This window comes from Python bivittatus, unplaced genomic scaffold (assembly GCF_059951505.1).
Source record: "Python bivittatus isolate LINGU-HERP-01145 unplaced genomic scaffold, Pbiv_v1 ctg000590_np1212, whole genome shotgun sequence".
NCBI lineage: Eukaryota > Metazoa > Chordata > Lepidosauria > Squamata > Pythonidae > Python > Python bivittatus.
Window position 1 is genome coordinate 20,826,780 of NW_028277086.1, and position 19,027 is coordinate 20,845,806.

The window sequence follows — 19,027 nt, forward strand, 5'->3', positions numbered from 1 at the left end:
CAATGCAAATTAGAAATATTTTAAATTATGTCTTTATAGGAGAGCTGTCAGTATTCTTGATCCATATACAGTGTGTACATAATCTTTCTCTGTATTTGGGGTGCAAGGAATGGGAAAGAAAAGAAAGTAACACAGATCTAATATTATAGAGAGGAATTATCTAAGTCAGGGTTTCTCAACCTTGGCAACTTTTAAGCATGCTGGCTGGGGAATTCTGGGTGTTGAAGTCCACACGTCTTAAAAGTTGCTAAGGTTGAGAAACCCTGATCTAAGTTTATGACACAGTTTAATGGTTGAGGAGAATGTTGGGTTCTCCCCTTCTGTGACATTTGGAAGTGTTCCAGTGGTGAATATTCAATCCCTACACAAAATAGGAATGATCAATTCCCATCATCCTTGACATAACATTTGTGATATTGGGAGAAACAGTAAAATGTGTGCATATAGTCTTTTATACAAATGGGGTTATCCACTTAAATAATTCTAGAGAAGTCTCAGATTTTTGTTTAACAATATGAGTTTCCTTGGTGAAAGAATGTTATATAAATAAATCAGATAAATATAATAAGTGAATGCTATCACAAATAAAATAACAAATAGTATTAACATTCATAAAAAAGCTGATCTGCTTGAAGGTGTTCTTAATAATTTATACAGTACAATATTAATTAGCAGGGTAGACCTCTGTGAGGGTATGTATAAAGAATGTATCTGATCCAGATACATCCACTTTCTGTGTTCCACTACGTTCCACTAACTGCATAAAAACTTAGTTTTTCTTGACAATATTAGCTTATATTTAGCCAACAACAGCAGATTTTGAAAACTGAACTGAGTTTTCATTGTTTTCCTCTGTCTTTTCCCACTCAACCTGTTGCCCACTTAAGTAGGCTGCAGATTGACCATCTATTTTGCAGCCTTATTTAGTGGGGTATGGGAAGAATTTTAGATTTTTTTCCCATTCCTATATGAAAGGGCAGGGCAGTGGAAGAAAAGAAAAGGCATAAAATGTACTTATCGAGTTCAGAATGTTTTAGATGGAATCAGAGTATGAGGGTGATAATTAAGAATAGTATCAGTGCACGGGCAGAGTGTCTTTCCTCCTTCTCCTCTGTTATCACCACCACCACCACCACCACCACCACCATCATCATCATCATCTGTTCTTATACACTTAGCACTGAGAGCTGAGATTCCAGGGCAGATACTTTTTGGAGTTGATAGAATCACTGTTAAATTAAAAGACCACCCCTAGGTCTGAAACCTCTTCAGAACCTCAAGTAAAATATTCTAAGATGAGTCTTTCTCACTTTCCTTGCTAGGTATAAGCCAACAAATAAAAATTCTTCAGTCAACCAGATGCCTTTCTCCACATACTTTGCAGATGACCCCCTGCTTTTAGCTCTGTCGATTTGACTTTTTATGGGATATAGATCAGATTACTAGCCTTGCATGGCCCAATCACTCAGACATTGTTATCTCAGTTCCTGGATGCAGTTTTTGTTCTCCACCATAGCTCTTAATGATCCCAAAGATAGAGATAGAGAGATAATTTATCAGTAACCAGAATAGGTTCATTATTGCCAGGAGTTCTGCACAAATGGCTCTAATTTGAAATGGCTTGAGCTAAAAATAGCTGTCTTGGCATTATAATGGGATGTTTTGATCATTCTGGAAGTGTTTTGAACAGGATTGTTGCAAACTAGAAACATTTCTGGAGTGGTTGGAACAGCCTATTTTGACCTCAGAACAGAGTATTTCAAGCTTCAAATATTTTTCATTTAAAACATTTTGCACACCACTAACAATTGCCCTTAGCTTGTGATTGCTTTGAGGACAAAGAGGATGTTTCTAAGATGGGTTGAGCTGGGCTTTACTTCAAGAGATGATGTACTGCTGGAGGCCATGTTGTCCTGTTTTTAAAATAGGACAAGATGGCACATAGAATGTTCAAGCAAGAATGAAGATTAACCGGCAGATGAGGAATGTAAACTTCTTTGTAAAGTACTAACTGAAACAATGAGTTTGTATTGCATAACATTCTGCTTCTTGCATAGGAATCACCAATCATTCTTAGAGATGGAAATGGCACTATATATCCAATGGCAAAAGACTGTATGGGTGGAATAAGAGATCCTGATTGGCTTGATCTTCCTCCTATTAGTAGTCTGGGAATGGGAGTACATTCCTTAACGAATATTCCTGCTAATTCAACCATTAAAAAGAAAGCTGCTATAATCATAATGGCTGTTGAGGTAACTGATATATTGAACAAAGTTATTCTTAGAGGCACTGTGTCTTTTAGTAATTCACTCTCTTGATTTGTATTCAGTCTTTTACAAATGTTCCTAAATAGTGATTTTAATGTGAGAATTCTGGGACTTATATAGATTTACTGCTGTACTACGAATACTTTGATTAAGCTGAAGCTCTTTTTCAAAGTTACATAGTTGATTTCTGAAGAGTTGTGCAATTTAAGTGACAAAATATTTGGATATTAAACTGTTACCTTCATAATGCTAGAACTGGAATCCTCAAAAATGTAGTCCTGTAATTATGGATTGTTCTGGTTTCATGTTAAATGTACTGAAGATTAAAACAGACATTTTATCTCCTTTCTTGTCAGCAAGCATTTGGTTATAGCTTTTTCATGAGACTCAGAGATCTTAAATGTTATTGTTACCATTTCAGGCGGATAGATTTCAAAAGACCAAAATTTGCCAGCTTTCACATTACTTTATAGATCCTGTACTTTTGACTGAAATCATTACTGGTAAAATTGATTAATTTATAAAGTACAACATTAATGCCTCATGATCACATATTTATTTATCATATTTCTGGCTTATCCCTTTTCATGGAATTCAGAGTAGCAAAATGGTTAAAAAATAAACTGCATACAGTAGCACAAACTAGTTAATGGTTATATGTGCCTGTTTTATTTTCTGAGTGCAGAAGCAGACTTTAATGCAACATATTCTGAGATGTGACTATGAGTCCTGCAGACAGTATCTTATGAACCTTGAGCAAGCTGTTGTCTTGGATCAGAATCCACAAATGCTACAGACATTTCTTGGCCATCGATGTGATGGAAATAGAAATATTCTGCATGCTTGTGTGTCTGTGTGCTTTCCAACCAGTAATAAAGAAACTAAAGAGGAAGAGGGTAAGTTCAGCAATCTGATGCAAATTCTTCTGCACATTGTAGAAAGAAAGGTCCACTGTTATTCAGAAATCAATTTGAAACAGTTTTGTATATACATAGGCAAATTAGTCACTGTGAGAGTCTTTGTACATGATTCAAGCATTATATCCATGACCAGCATGGCTACCTAGGGAGAAAAAGGTGACAAAAATAACAGTGACATGCATCACTTCAGTTTTTAAGTCAGAAATATGTTTCAGAGCAGCGTGGACATGCATGCCACAATTGTTGATGTCTACTTAAGCTACATTATTTTCTTGGCTGCCTTAGAGTCCTTTAGAGCAGGCATGGGAGTGCTGTCAGCACCTCCTTAACTCAAGCATGTAATTTCCTGGAAATACAGAGGACAACTGTTGCTCAGAAAAAGAGCTTTTTTAGGGAGGTGCCAGCTGGTGCAGTGTGTGTACTCCTATCCACTCTGAAGCACCTTTTCTGTTTTGGATCTAAAAATCGTTAATAGCCCCAGAACACAGAATATGCCTATTTACAGAGATTTCAGTTTCTCTTTGAAATAAGACTGGGCTTGGAAGAAGGCTGTTTCTATGTGAGGGCTAGGTTCGGACGATACAGTAGGTTGTAAATTATGGTTTACAAACAAGAATATTTGGATTAACTTGGTACAGGTAGTCTTCGTTTAATGATGCTAATTGGGGCTGGAAACTGTTGTTAAGCAATGTGGTTGTAAGTTGAAAAACTGCATGACTGTTTTGCTTAGTGATGGCAGTTCAGGCAGCCCTGGTTGCCGTGATTAAATGAGAACTCTGTGGGTCGTTAAGCGAGGACCTCACGTGACCATGACTTTCAACTTCCTGCTGGCTTCCTCATTGACTTTGCTTGTGGGAAACCAGCAGGGAAGGTCGCAAATTGTGATCATGTGACCATGGGATCTTGTGACAGCCAAAAGTATGAGGTCTGGTCATAACTACCACTTGTTCAGTGCCACAGTAAGTTTGAATGGTTGCTGTATGAGTCATCGTTAAACAAGGACCACCTGTACCCTAAACCAAAACCAAGCTAATCACATTATGGATTAGAACAATGTATGAACTGGGTCACTGAGAAAAAGATGTAAAGGGGAAAGAAAGCTAATTTTGGTGCCCACTCTCTGAATCAAGGATGGGCAACTTATGAGTTGTTTGTGACCCTTAACTGCACCACCAACATTTAGTGGCACAACTTCTGATTTCCAATGGTATCCTTTGGTTTTTTTGGAAAAATAATGAACAAAATGGCTGCTTTAAGCTGCTAGGAGATTTAAAACATCCATTTACACTTTAATGCCTTTCCCCAAACCTAAATTTTAAAAAGCTAGTTTTTCCTCCTATTATTTGGGGAAAATGAGGCGTAAAATGGATGCCTTAAGTCTCTGCAAGGCTGCAGGCATCCATTTCATTCCTTAAACTTTCATGTTAAAACAGGCTCAAATATATTTGTCTCCATCCATTCTGGTAATGTTATTTGAGGCTAAAAAAAAAAAAAAAAGTTCAGCCACTTGCTGCAAAAGTTACCCAGCCCTCCTTTAAATGTACTGTAAGCTATTTTTGAGCCTGTGAACATTGTGTCCTGCAAATGCATTATTACATTGCTAAGAGATTAACATCCACATTTACTGAAAGTTGTAGTAAAGAGCTTAAGTTGCCTTGCTGGCCATTAGCTGACTGTCATACCATTTAACATGCATATATCTTCTGTGGTGTAAATTACCTTCTGACCCCTTGAAAATTTAATTATTAAATGAACTTTTATTCCTCATTGTTTTGCATTTGAATAAATACTTGATTATAATATGCTATGTTGATTTCAAATAGGATTTTTTTTATAAAAATGACAAATACATGTCAGAGAGAAACTTTTTAGCAACAAAATCAACAGTTTTGTCAAGGTTCTTATTTATGTTTCAGAAGCAGAGCGCTCAGAAAGGAATACGTTTGCTGAAAGGTTATCTGCAGTTGAAGCTATTGCAAATGCTATTTCAGTGGTGTCAAGTAATGGACCAGGAAATCGTGCAGGGTCCTCCAGCAGTAGAAGGTAGGTTAGTGGTAACAAACCACTTTCTTTTTATTCTTTCCTTCCTTAAATATCAAAACATAGACTATATTGATAATCACATTCCAGGAATGCGGGCAGAAACCAAGAAAATGGTACACATTAAATTATATAGTTTTGACTTCCATATTTAACTCTAGATTCATTAGGCTATCAAGAAGCTATGAGAGAGAAAATGGAGAAAAGAAACAGAAATCAGGTTATTATTTACAGTGGTACCTTGGGTTACGAACGCCTCTGCTTACGAACTTTTCGGGCTGCGACCAGCTCCGGCCGCAAAAATTTACCTCGGTTTGCGAACTCCGCCTCGAGGTATGAACCGGATCCGCAGCCATTTTCCGCTGTGCCACATGGTCCGCGGCCATTTTCCGCCCGTGCCACGTGGTCCGCAGCCGTTTTTCTGCCCTGGCGCGCGGTCCGCAGCTGTTTTTCCGCCCTGGCGCGCGGTCCGCGGCCGTTTTTCCGCCCTTGACGCGTGGTCCGCAGACGCTGGAACGGATTAACGGTAATTACACTGAACCTTATGGGAAAATTTGCTTCGGGTTGCAAACAAATCGGGTTGTGACCAGAGTCACAGAACGGATTAAATTCGTAACCCGAGGTACCAGTGTACTTGCTAAAATTACATTAAACACATATCAATTAAATATAGTTCAATATTAAGTAAAGAATTTTCTAATTATTTAAAAATGGCTCTTATTAATTATGAAGAGATCTGTTGTATGATTTTAGTGAAAATACCAATATAAATATATTAATTCCCTTCAGACTATACCAAACCTCCTCTGCACCATGCTGTTCTGGGGAGTGTTCAGTGGTTTCCAAAACTTAATTCTTTGCACTGGAAGTAGTTTGAGGTGTTACAAACATGATTAAAGTGTAAAGAAGACATGAGGATCTGGATGAACAATTGAAAGCTAAATGTTCTTGATGAGGCTTTCAGAAACTGCCAGGTTGACTCTTGAATGTCATGGACTGGGAGGAAGATTTACATAGCCTACAAAGAAATTTTACACATTTCTAGAATCTGCCCATAAAAGGATAGATCCAAATGGTTTTCAATTTGCCATTGAGGAGCATCAGTGCTTCTACTATTGGTAAAAGAAATAATAGAAGAAATGGGGTAGCTGTCATTGCTAATGAAGGGGTGTCAAATTAGCGTTTGGATAGAACAGAAAAATGAGAGAATGATCTCAGTTCAAGTCCAAGGCAAGCCAATATTAGAATGAATCAAGTCAACCACAGAGGCAGAGGAAGCATGACAACTTGCAACATCTTATTGACAAAACAACAGAAAATATATCTTACTGATTATAGGAGACTGTAATGCAAAAGGTTGAAGTGAAATGGTATCTGAAATATTAAGAACAGTGTACAAAATGAAGCAAGAGATAGACTAATAGAGATATGCTAAGATAATTCAATGTTTATAATAAATATTTTCTTCCAACAGTGTAGATGATTTAACACATGGACACAACTAGATACATAACACTGAAATCAAATTGACTACAGGTAGTCCTTGTTTAGTGATCATAATTGGAACCGCCAACTCAGTTGTTAAGCGAAGCGGTCACTAAGTAAAACCATGACTGTACTCATGATCTTACTTCAGCTTTCCCTTGCTTTATAGACCTGTAAAGGTCATAAATGTGAGGATTGGTTGTAAAATTACTTTTATCACAGTCATAACTGTGAATGGTCACTAAATGAGGTAGTCGCTAAACAAGGATTACCTGTATATATTCTGCAAGAAAAAGTGGAGAAGTTCTATTCAGTCAGCAAAAACAAGATTTGATGCTGCCTGTGGCTCTGATCATGAACTTCTTTTTGCAAAATTACATCTTCAGCTAAAGAAAACAAAACCATCAGACCAACAAGATATGATTTCAGCAATATTCCACATGTTTAATGGATTAGATTTGGCAAATATAGTTTCTGAAAAATTCTGAAATATGTGATATCATTAAAGATTAGGCAAACGGAAGTAACCTAAAGCACAAAGGGCAAGAGAAGATAAAATGTCTGTTGCTGCTTTGAAAATAGCTAAAGAAAGATGGAAACCAAAAGGCAACAGAAATGGAAGAAAACTTGACAAACTTAATAAGAAAAGCTAGAAGAGATAAGTAATAAATAAGCAGTGTGAAGAAACTGAGAATTGGGAAAGACAAGAGATTTATTTAAGAAAAGTAATCAAGAGAAACTTTTATGAAAAGATAGACATGATGAAAAACAAGACAGCATCTCCCAGAGAAATAAAAGATGGTGCAAATGTATGGAAGAATTTTACACACACCCCATGCCCCCATCTCCCTAAAACACCAAAAATTGGTTATGCAGATTGATCATTAAGTGACAGCCATACATTCTGAAAATAAAGTTAAACAGATTGTAGAAAGTATTGCTAACAACAAAGCTGTAGGAGTTGATGACATACCAGTTGAGCTGTTCAAATCTTACAAGATTATGCAGTTAGTGCTATTTGCAGTTAGTTAGCAAGTATGGAAAATACAGCGTAGGCCAAGGGTTTGGAAAATGTGAATGTACATTCCAGTAGCAAAAGGGAAGTGATAAAGAATGCTTAGACTACTGAACAACTAAATGTATTATGATAAGGAGATAATGTACAAGTGTTGGTACTCCAGATTTCAACAATACATTGTACAAGAATTGCCAGATTTAGAAGCTGTATTCAGAAAAGGGAAGGGCACCCAAAATAACATTACTAACATCTGACGAATAATGAAAAAAGCAAGGGAATTCCAAAAAGACATCTAGTTTTGCTTTATTAATTACACTAACGTTTTTTATACTGTGTACAGTAGATCACAGCAAATAGTGGATAGCCCTTAAAATATGGTTGAACTGAACCACCTCATCTTTCTGTTAAAGAGTTTGTGATGATCAGGAAATAACAGTTAAAATGGAATGTGGAGCACTGGAATGGTTCAAACTCAGGGAGGGGTGTCACAAGGTTGTATATTGTCACCTTTTTAAAATAATGTACAGAATATATAATGAAAAATACTGGTCTGGGAAAAAAGAGAAATTGGAGATAAAATTGCTCAGAAAGCAACAACCTCAAATGTACTGATGATTCAAAGTTAAGGAACATCACATTGACAACAAAGGTACATATTATCAAGGCCATGGTTTTCTCAGTTTTGATATTTGACTGTAAAAGCTGGGTTATCAGAAAGGCTGAACTGAGAAAAAGCAATGCCTTTGAATTGTAATGCTGGAGAAAATTGTTGATTTTACTAATTAACATTATTATAATGTGATATAATGTGGACCATAAGAAGACCGTATCATTTCAGATTAGGTGAAATAAAGCCAGATTGCTTACTGGAAGCCCTAATGAAAGTAAAGCTTATATATTTTGGACATGTAATGTGAAGGCAGGTTTCACTGGAGGAGACCCTGATATTTGGAAAAATCAAAAGCAGTTGAAGAACAGGCTAATGGAAGGCAAGGTAGCTAGTTACTTTTGCTTGATGACAGAAGTGTGAACTTAGAAGAGCTCACTGACAGAAAATCTTGGTATTTTTTTCCCCCTAAAAATGCATCATTATTCATGACTTTCTTTTTTACTCTTAGTTTGCGACTGAGAGAAATGATGAGAAGATCTTTGAGAGCGGCAGGTTTGGGCAGACATGAAGCTGGAGCTTCATCTAGTGATCATCAGGATCCTGTTTCTCCTCCCATAGCTCCTCCAAGCTGGGTTCCTGATCCTCCAGCAATGGATCCTGGTAAGATCTTGAGATGTTTCTCTGCATAATTGCAAAATCCAAACAAATGTTAGTGGTATATCAGATGAGCCTGTAATAAGAGTCATATAATATACCTGTTTGACTGCATGAAGTATTTAATGAAGCGGTAAATTACCACCCGCACGTTTTTAGCAATTGTTGCTCATTTTAGGTTTGTCGCTTGCAGTTTGCTAGTTATCCTTAGACTTACTGAATAACCTTTGGCTAGGAGAAAGCTTAAGCATGATATTTTTTAGTTAATATGGGGGGTTCATGTTGCCAGATATGTGTTTTGTTTGTTGATGTACCTCCTCCTATTCTGTTTGCTAAAAGATGGTGACATTGATTTTATCCTGGCTCCTGCTGTGGGATCTCTTACCACAGCAACAACTGGCACTGGCCAAGGACCAAGCACTTCTACCATACCAGGTGAGAGAACATTATTTGATATGCCTGAACCTTTGCAAACAAATTGTGTAGATGTATTTATCTAAAGAACTCCATCAGTGTACTAGATTCTGTCATATGCAAGTGTTTCTGTAAGTGTATAAGTATTATATTGTTCTGTAATAGTTTGCATGCCTTAAAATATATTGTCTGTTGAAATGCAGCTTTGGGATATAAAATTTCCAGCCCTTTCCTTTCCACTAATATTCATAATTTTGTCAAATCACATTTCAGATATAGCTGCAATATCAGTCATGATTGTCACAGCAAGAAAGCAGCTTTTACATTTCGTTTTTCATCAGTGCTTTCTGATTTGTAGGTCCTTCTACAGAACCCTCTGTAGTGGAATCAAAAGACAGGAAGGCCAATGCTCACTTCATACTGAAACTGTTGTGTGACAGTGTTGTTTTACAGCCGTATCTCCGGGAACTGCTGTCAGCCAAGTAAGGGTCCTCTTGTTAAATCTCATGCACTGGCTTCACGCTCTTGGGAAGCAGGTAGACTAACTTGCCTCCTCCAGATGGTCAGTATTTGGCTTTATTCCTGATTTTTCAAGCAAGCCACTAAGTTGAAGCTACTCGTCCTCATATTCCTATGCATTTTTGAAAGTCAGGATTCAGATAAAATGTATGCTGTTTTTTAATGACTTTACATTGATTTTTTAATCTTTCCTGAAATTGTTATTTTAATTTGAAAATGATATGGATACATTATTGCTTGTAGGGATGCAAGAGGCATGACACCATTTATGTCTGCAGTTAGTGGCAGAGCATATCCTGCTGCAATTACTATTTTAGAAACTGCACAGAAAGTTGCCAAAGGTATGGACAGTTGTTTTTAAGTTTTCTTCCTTGGGGGTTTGGCATGTTGTTTTAAAGTATGGAATTAATAGAAAATTGCAGTTTCCTTGCTACTTGTCCATAACTTGGATTATTCCCTTCTCTGTAATTGGGGTGATTCAGTTGAAGGAATTTCCTTAGATAATTTATTTTTCCCACCTTCTCTTTATGCAGTGGGTTATATTTTCATTATTTATTGAGGATTTATCCTGTTAGTTTAAAACAGTTTCAGATAGTTATTAAAGAAGGAGAATTTATAGCAGTTGCTCTCAATAAAGACAAAAATAATCACAGTACAACTGCATCTAGGAGGAATTTAGTATGTATAATACATAACTGAAATACAGTGATGTTTCCTTTTCACTTTTGCAGAGCTTCTGAGTGTTAAGCTTTCCTGTGTTTTTTATTTTAAATTACTAGCTCTGATGTTTAATTTGGAACTTTCCCTCCTCTTCATCCTCCTTCTTTTTAAAGCAGAGGCAATGTCAAGTGAAAAAGAAGAAGATGTGTTTATGGGAATGGTTTGTCCAACTGGCACAAATCCAGATGACTCTCCTTTGTATGTTTTGTGTTGTAACGATACTTGTAGTTTTACATGGACTGGTGCAGAACATATAAATCAGGTAAATTTAGGGAGTCTTGGTTGGCATTTGCTTTTTGGTGCCAGATTAAACTATATTTACTTTCCCAGATTTATAATTTATTTTAAAAATTCCACAGTTGTTTTATTATTGCTATGTTTCTTTTAGCCTTTTAACTTTTCCATGCAAACTAAATCAATTGAGGTTGGTTCCTTTTGAAATCAATGGAACTAAGTTAATTAGAATTGAAAACTCAGTGGCTAAATCCATATGTAATTATTCTTACAATAAACCCATTGATTACTTTTTATTTATTTCAGTTAAGTTAGAGTTATGATTAATTCAGGATTCAGCCATTGATTTCAAGGGAAAAGTTTTAACTTAGATGTTACTCTGTCTTAATGCTTGTATGTTTAATTTCCTGTTATCTTTAGAAATCATCACTGAAAAGTAATGAGTAAATTTTTTTAGATAAAACAATTTAGAGTGTAACCTTACATACATTTAACTGAGAATAAGGTAAGTGTGTATGAGACTGAACTTCAATTTTTTAGAATGCAGCTATTCAGTGGTTGTTACTTTTGGATAGACATGTACAGGACTGTAGTGTTAATTATGATTTACAAACATTTAGCTTGAACTTGAACAATTTATTTTAACAGATTAGCAATAGGTTAGGATTGATTTCAAAGTAAACATTCATATATTACTATCTTGTCAATTTTAATTCAGTGATCCTCTCTTCAGCAAGTTCATTTTCTGAAAGAACTGATTTGAGCAATTTATATATTTTCTGGGGAAGGATAAGTTTAATATTAAATCCAGGAAAATTAGTTGTACATAACAGTTGAACACCATATTCAGAAATTGTTAATGAATGGTGGTTACTTAAAGAAGGATAAGGAACTCCTACATTTGAAAGGATGTGTCCCACAGTCACCATATCCTTTGAGATACTTTTGCCTATAAATATTGATGTGAATATGCACCCGAGAATGTTTAATCCTGCATATATCTGGATCTGCTTTGGAATGCTTTTGAAACTTTAATCTTGGATAACACTGAGAAAGTGAACAGTGCTGAAAATTAGCATAGTTTTAGAAAATGTGTCTGGAAGTGGTCACACAAGTCTTAATAATAATTATTTCTAAATCCTTAAGATAGTCATTGCTGTAAATGTACTTTTTCCAGTGGTTGGCTATTATGGTTCATTCTACAAAGTGAAAAAAAGGAAGCCATGATTTATGCCAAACATCCAGTATACATCCTAGATAGATAAATAGAGATAGATAGATAGATAGATAGATAGATAGATTGATTGATTGATTGATTGATTGATTTGACTTTTTCTAAAATGTGTTTTTCCCCCCATTTTTAGGATATATTTGAATGCCGAACATGTGGTTTACTGGAATCTCTGTGCTGTTGCACAGAATGTGCACGAGTGTGCCATAAAGGCCATGACTGCAAGTATGTTTATATTTACTGCAACGAAGGAGGTTTAGTGGTCTGTTGTTAAAAAATGTTATTTGAGAATGATACTTAAATTGTTCTTACGTACCTACATGGTTAATATATGGAGACATAATACAGAAAAGTTAAAATTGAAGTTGTGGGGCCTAGTTCCGTTGGAGTGAGAAGATGAAGATTCACTCAAGTCAAGTTTGACTCCAAATGACTACATGGCCTTTGCTGTTTATTTTTCTTGGCAACAGCATGGTAGCTTGCCACGGCCACTTCCTGGGATGTTTTTCCAACTTCCCAGTCAAGACTACAGCATGGTATAACTAGACAGTCTTCCATCCAAGTATCAACTGATCCTGCTTGGTTGGGGTTTTTTTGAGATGAGCCGTGGTTGGCTAGATGCCATGGCATGGGGATGTGAAAGTTTTCCTTCTCAGCAACATTTACTACTCACAAGCAAATAGTCAAGGGACAATTTACTCTCTTAGGAGGAAGCTTTTTCAAAGTTGTTATTCTTAAATTAATACAGTCTTTTATAAATGAGCATTTGGGAAGCAGCAGTCATGAAGTTCACATTTCTAGAATTGCCTGTATTTCATATTGATATGAAAATTGATGTTACATAATTATAAATTACCTCTCTTTCAGGCTTAAACGCACATCACCTACAGCATACTGTGACTGCTGGGAGAAGTGCAAGTGCAAAACATTAATTGCAGGACAGAAATCTGCTCGTCTTGATCTGCTTTTCCGGCTGCTTACTACTACAAACCTTGTCACCATGCCAAATAGTAGGCAAGTGTCTGTTTGTTGCAAATGGGTAAAAGAGATCTGAGAAATCCAGAGCAGTCTTTTTTACACCTCTCTCTGTGTTCTAGGGGGGAACATCTTCTGTTGTTCTTAGTACAGACAGTTGCACGACAAACAGTAGAACACTGCCAGTACCGACCACCAAGAATTAGAGAAGATCGTAATCGTAAAACTGCAAACCCTGAAGGTAGTCCCTTAAATCGTTTACAGGATTTTTTGTTATAGTTTGAATCTTCCCTGTTAAGCCCTCCCAGCACATATAAGAGGAGGAATAATATATTATATAAATACTGTTATATTAGCTGTCCCAAGCTTTTCTTTCCATTCTTTTCCTGCCTTGGTTAGGATGAACCTTAGCTGTTCTTTATGCTGTATTTCCACACTTTTCTTCCCTTTCTAATCTTAATATTTCCTCCTTCCATCATCTTTCTAGTCTACGAGTACACAGCTTCTGTAAGCTGAATCAGTTTTTTTGAGGGCCCCACTCCAAATTGATAGGATCAGCCTCCAATTTGGAGAGGTTGAAGGAATTTTAAGATGTGAAATGGAAAGCCTAATTATCTGCATTGCTTAAGGCATCCGTTTTGTTCTTTAACCCCCTAACCCTCAAAATGCAAAAGAGTTTAATTTTTTGGGAGCCACAAAAGAGATGCTCGTGGGTGGCATGTGACCTTCCTGCTACATGTTTGCCCCTCTGTCATAGTCCTGCATTCTTTCCTGATGATTAAATGGAGAAACAGTCTATCCTAAGACCTTCTACAGACCACACCAGTCACCATATCACACTGGGCTGACAAAGAGCAAGCAACTCAGCTGTTGGTTCTTCAGCCACAGCCAGAGGCCCGGCACATTCTAATTGGGAAGAGGCAGTTATACTCTAAAGTGTCTTCATCAGAATGGCTTATACTTTATGATATCCGTAAATTTCTTAAGGCCTACTAAAGGTTGATTCTTAACACAGTCAGAAGTCAACAATCTAATACTAAATCAGAAACAGATGGAATTTCTATTTCCTGGCCAAAAGGGAATTGCTTCTAGCCTTTTATGTAGAGCTGGCAAGAGAAAGAAGTGCAAGAAATAGAATTTTGATTGCTAGGAATAGCAATATTTTATACACAGCAGTCACTGGAATTCTTTCATAATAACTTCTCAGCTTTTATATAACAAAGCACCATATCAGAGGTTTTTGTGCTTGTTTAAAAGATTCAGCAGCTTGCTCCCATCTTAGATGAGTATGTGCATATCCTGCACTTAGATGTCTCTAAGTCCCAGAATGTTGGTCACTTGCTGGGAAGGTTCCTTCTGGTTTGAGGTAGGGGAGGCATCAAAAACACCCTATTTCCATTAATTCAGTGTTTTTGTCATCTTCTCCTATTTCTATAATAGGATAGTATTTTTGTTGTTTCTCAGATTACTTTATAGTGGCTTCTCCAGACTCTCTTTCAACCTAACAGTGGGTAAAAATAGAAGAGAAGGGAGTGAGAGGATGTAGCAGCAGATTTAGTAATCTAACTTTCCTGACTGTTTGAGCAGTTCAACTCATACTTGCATGCTTCTGTTTACCAAACTGAAAGAACCTTTATTCCTCACATTAATATCACTGCCTATCCCACAAATGTGACTCTGGGCGGCATACAATAAAAATGAACCATAAAAAGTGAACAATTTTAAAAAATCATAATAAAAGCAGCAATATTATTAAAAAAGACTAGGAGAGAGCATCTCCAATGTTACAAACAACATAGCCATGTCAACAAGTTTCCATTTCCCTGAGATCCCCAAGCCTGTTGATTTAGCCACGTCTGATTATGGCAAATAATCAATATTCCATTCTGAAAAAATGGTTGAAATCTTCCTTTACTTGTATTTTAGATTCAGATATGCCTGATCATGATTTAGAACCACCGCGATTTGCACAGCTTGCCTTGGAACGTGTTTTACAAGACTGGAATGCATTGAAATCTATGATCATGTTCGGTTCACAGGAGAACAAAGACCCGTGTGTATAGATTAGCATGTTTCAGTTATTTACCTTTGAAAATTTGTTTTGAAGCATAGACATGCAACTACATTTTATTTTCTTCTTCCTCCTTTTGCTTTTTTCCAAGTCTTAGTGCAAGCAGTAGGATTGGTCATCTTTTGCCTGAAGAACAAGTTTATCTTAATCAGCAAAGTGGTACTATTCGACTGGATTGTTTTACACATTGTCTCATTGTGAAATGTACAGCAGATATTTTGGTAAGGCATGTGTTTCTTTTTTCAGTAAATATGCCAATTTTTTTTTCAGTTAGAAGCTCATATTATAATTTGCAAATCTAAGCTGTAGTGTGACAATTGTTTTCTTCAGCTTTTAGATACTTTGCTGGGGACTCTTGTAAAGGAATTGCAAAACAAATACACTCCGGGTCGCAGAGAAGAAGCAATTTCTGTTACAATGCGGTTTCTACGTTCTGTAGCTAGAGTTTTTGTAATTCTTAGTGTGGAAATGGCTTCCTCAAAAAAGAAAAAGTAAGTTTTTTTTTATCTTTACTTAAAGTAACATTGGGAATATGGTGGAGAATACTGCCACTGTATTTTTAAATTACGTATACATCCACATAGTTTTTTTAATATGAACTTCAGGCTTCAGTTCAGTATAAAAGAACAGATAATGACCATCTCTGTTTTGTGAATAAATGTCCCTTCCACATGGAAAACAGAGTGACTCACTATGCTGTTCTGAAAATGGGAGCAATTAAGAAAATAAAATAATAATTCATATCAGTTTTAAGCTGTCAGCCTGACTGCTCTTCTGGTTGGATAAATTAGATGGAAATGTAGCGTACTATGCCTCTGATTCTTACTGTTCTAAAGACTGCGTATTGAAGTGTTTATTTACAGAAATAGTTTGGCATCATGTCTAATGACATATGTTGCCTTGTTGGTTCCTATTTACATTTAATTAATTTCTAAGTTAAAACAATATAATAGTACTTTTAATATTTATCAGTTCTGTGGGCATTAGAGGAACTATCCATCTTCTCACAAGAGCTGAACCAGCTGCTCCATAGGGTTGAATTAAGAAAGGAAGGCACATTCTATTTAAATGTTTTGCTATTCTTGCTATTTCTGTATTGTAGTGATATCATTATGCATAGTATTTTAAAGAGCATAGTAGGACAGATCGGTTCCTGGGACTTTACAATTGAAAGTTTACTACTGAAGTAAAATAGAGCAAAGGTAATCAGGTAAACATCTTAAGGATGAGGAGGTTACACTGGAGTAAGCAGGAAGCCAGAATTTAAGGAGGGAGAGTTTTATTTAATCAGAGCAATGAGAGAAGTGAATAATTTGGGTAGTAATTAGTTTATGTGAGAACAGTACAATAATCAGTGTGAGAGATGATCAGGACATTGACACACTTTTTCTTCAAAAGGATTTTTTTTTTTGCTTCATTGTGGGAGGAGATACAGCTTGACCATGGACTGAATGTAAGGAGAAGAGGAAATAGTGTAATTACATGGATAGTGAAAGCATTAAATGAGAACAGTCTTGATTTGTATGTTTTGTGTATTTTGACTCCTTTTGAATTCATAGATTCTTTCATTTTCCCTTTCCCATCTCTTTTCCAGCAACTTTATTCCGCAGCCAATTGGAAAATGTAAGCGTGTATTCCAAGCTTTATTACCTTATGCTGTAGAGGAATTATGCAATGTAGCAGAGTCCCTCATTATCCCGGTTAGGATGGGTATTGCACGCCCTACAGCACCTTTTACACTGGCAAGCACAAGTATAGATGCCATGCAAGGCAGTGAAGAGCTGTTCTCAGTAGAACCTCTTCCTCCACGGCCATCTTCTGACCAGTCCAGCAGGTAATGTCCAGCATGTAGCTTATTATGATTACATTCTTCTAAATGCGATCCATATGCTCTTTGCCAGGTTATCTCTGGGGCAGGTAAGTTTACTTCGAAGTGACAAATAACAGCAGAAAAGTGTAATCACATACAAGCAAACATTAAAAGACTTGGTTCACCAGTGTGATATAAATGAAGATATTCCAGAATGATATGGAGTTTCCATATATTTTAGAAGGGAAGAATAGTGTTCAGCATTGTCTAAGGATCACAGCATAATATTTATGAATAATAAGTGAGCCAGAGGGATAGATGAAAATTAAAATTGATATTCAGTAAAACTGATGCTTACAGGAAATCCCAAGCTGTGTGATCCCATGACCCTCTCAAATGAAAAACAAATTCGTGTGACACACCCCCTTTCCCCATGAATAATGTTAACAATTTCACTGAGGTTAGCATTGGGCAAGAAATAGATATGCCACTTTTAATAATTTAATGTTAATCTGAATTTGCAACTTCAAGCAGCCTGAGCCAGTCTGGCCAAGGGTGAGGGATGCTGGGTAGGGTAGTTCAGCACCACTGTAAGTAGCTCTGGATAATTTTTCTCAATAAATAAATGAACAAGTATAAATGTTTGACTCATTTGATTAGATGGGTTCTCTTTATATAGTTTTAGGACTTGTGTGGACCACAGATCATGTTTAGGCATATTTATGCAGAAATATTGAAAATTCAAAAGAGTTCACAAACTTTTAAGCACCACTGTATTCCTACCTCCTTCTAAGCCTCTTGCTACTGTAAGCAAAATGGGAACAAGCACAGGATCCCCCTCCCTCCAGTCCTTTGACAGGAACCCCAGCTGTGGTTGATGCTGCTCACTTGTGCTGCTTCCTTAGCTCCAAAAGTGGTTTCTAAGAGGCTTTCCAGAACTTGCCTTGTAGGAACAACCTGCCAACCTAATTGACCCCTCACACTCCTCCAAGCTACGTTGGGATTCATTTCACCAAGATAAGGCCCCACTTACCCCTTCCAAAGGCCCAATGCTTAGGAAAGTGCCACAGGTTTCCTTCTCCATTTGTTCTTTTTTATTGTCTTTTGAGGAAGGAGAGCACAGCTTTGTTTTCCTACAGTCCAAGTGTGAGACGTACAAAGGAGAGAAAACCAAAGAGCAGCGCTCTTCAATTCTCTTCCTAGTTCTTGTTTGCAAAAGAGGAGGACCAAAGAGAAGCATGCAGCTTGGGTGACTCATGTTTACCATATGTTGGGATGCCCTGCTTCCAACCCAGGACTGGGGCAGTGCTCCAATGCTGGCTCTCTCATTGTGGCTTCACTGTGAGGGCACTGGGAGGGATGAATGAGCAGTCACTAGTTGTTGGACACAGGGTGGCATCATCAGATTGAACACTGTCAGACTACCAAAAATAATTTGCAACCCTCTCCCCCATCAAAGTTGCTCATGATCCCTAATCCAGTTTGAGAACCAGTGAACTACTGTAATCTAATACTAAACTGAAGAAGCAGACTTTTTGGAGATTAAATGATTATACCCCTCTGAGGTTTGGATGACTCTTATCTTTCTGGCCTTTGCTAAGTCACTGAAGACCTGGGTGCTTCCCCTTTGAGCAAAATTGTGGGGTGAGCCCATCTTGTTTTTGATTAGATGTTTGCTGAGTGATTCCAAGAGCGCTGGGTTGGTTTTAATTTTTTAAAATTTGTTTTACTATTTGTTTTCCTGTTGTTTGTTAACTGCCAAGAGTTGTGTGTAAAGTGGGCAGGCATATAAAGTCAATTAGGTAATAAATATAGAAAATCTATCAATTGATCTGTTTCATTTTTGAGATTAAAAATATTTTTATGAATATTGGTTTACCTTTGTATTTTTAAAAGGCATTTTTCTCCTTTTTCTTTTCAGTTCCAGTCAGTCACAGTCCTCCTATATCATTAGGAATCCACAGCAAAGACGGATCAGTCAGTCTCAGCCAGTTCGTGGCAGAGACGAAGAACAAGATGATATTGTGTCAGCAGATGTGGAAGAGGTTATTATAAT

General features: G+C 36.8%; 1 protein-coding gene across 8 annotated transcripts in view; it reads left to right on the forward strand.

The window, feature by feature from the left end:
- UBR5 (ubiquitin protein ligase E3 component n-recognin 5) overlaps positions 1–19,027 on the forward strand; it is a 100,111-nt gene that overhangs the window by 50,139 nt on the left and 30,945 nt on the right. For 5 of the 8 annotated variants that reach the window (XM_088149063.1, XM_088149067.1, XM_088149069.1 and 2 more), the window contains 16 exons: positions 2,058–2,255; positions 2,956–3,166; positions 5,107–5,233; positions 8,852–9,003; positions 9,337–9,432; positions 9,770–9,893; positions 10,174–10,271; positions 10,764–10,912; positions 12,249–12,340; positions 12,983–13,129; positions 13,213–13,331; positions 15,017–15,143; positions 15,253–15,382; positions 15,492–15,652; positions 16,756–16,995; positions 18,893–19,016. In XM_088149063.1, coding sequence (XP_088005189.1) covers positions 2,058–2,255; positions 2,956–3,166; positions 5,107–5,233; positions 8,852–9,003; positions 9,337–9,432; positions 9,770–9,893; positions 10,174–10,271; positions 10,764–10,912; positions 12,249–12,340; positions 12,983–13,129; positions 13,213–13,331; positions 15,017–15,143; positions 15,253–15,382; positions 15,492–15,652; positions 16,756–16,995; positions 18,893–19,016 — 2,295 coding nt within the window. The remainder of the gene's footprint in view (positions 1–2,057; positions 2,256–2,955; positions 3,167–5,106; positions 5,234–8,851; positions 9,004–9,336; positions 9,433–9,769; positions 9,894–10,173; positions 10,272–10,763; positions 10,913–12,248; positions 12,341–12,982; positions 13,130–13,212; positions 13,332–15,016; positions 15,144–15,252; positions 15,383–15,491; positions 15,653–16,755; positions 16,996–18,892; positions 19,017–19,027) is intronic. The other 3 variants (XM_088149066.1, XM_088149065.1, XM_088149064.1) reach the window with 3 other exon arrangements.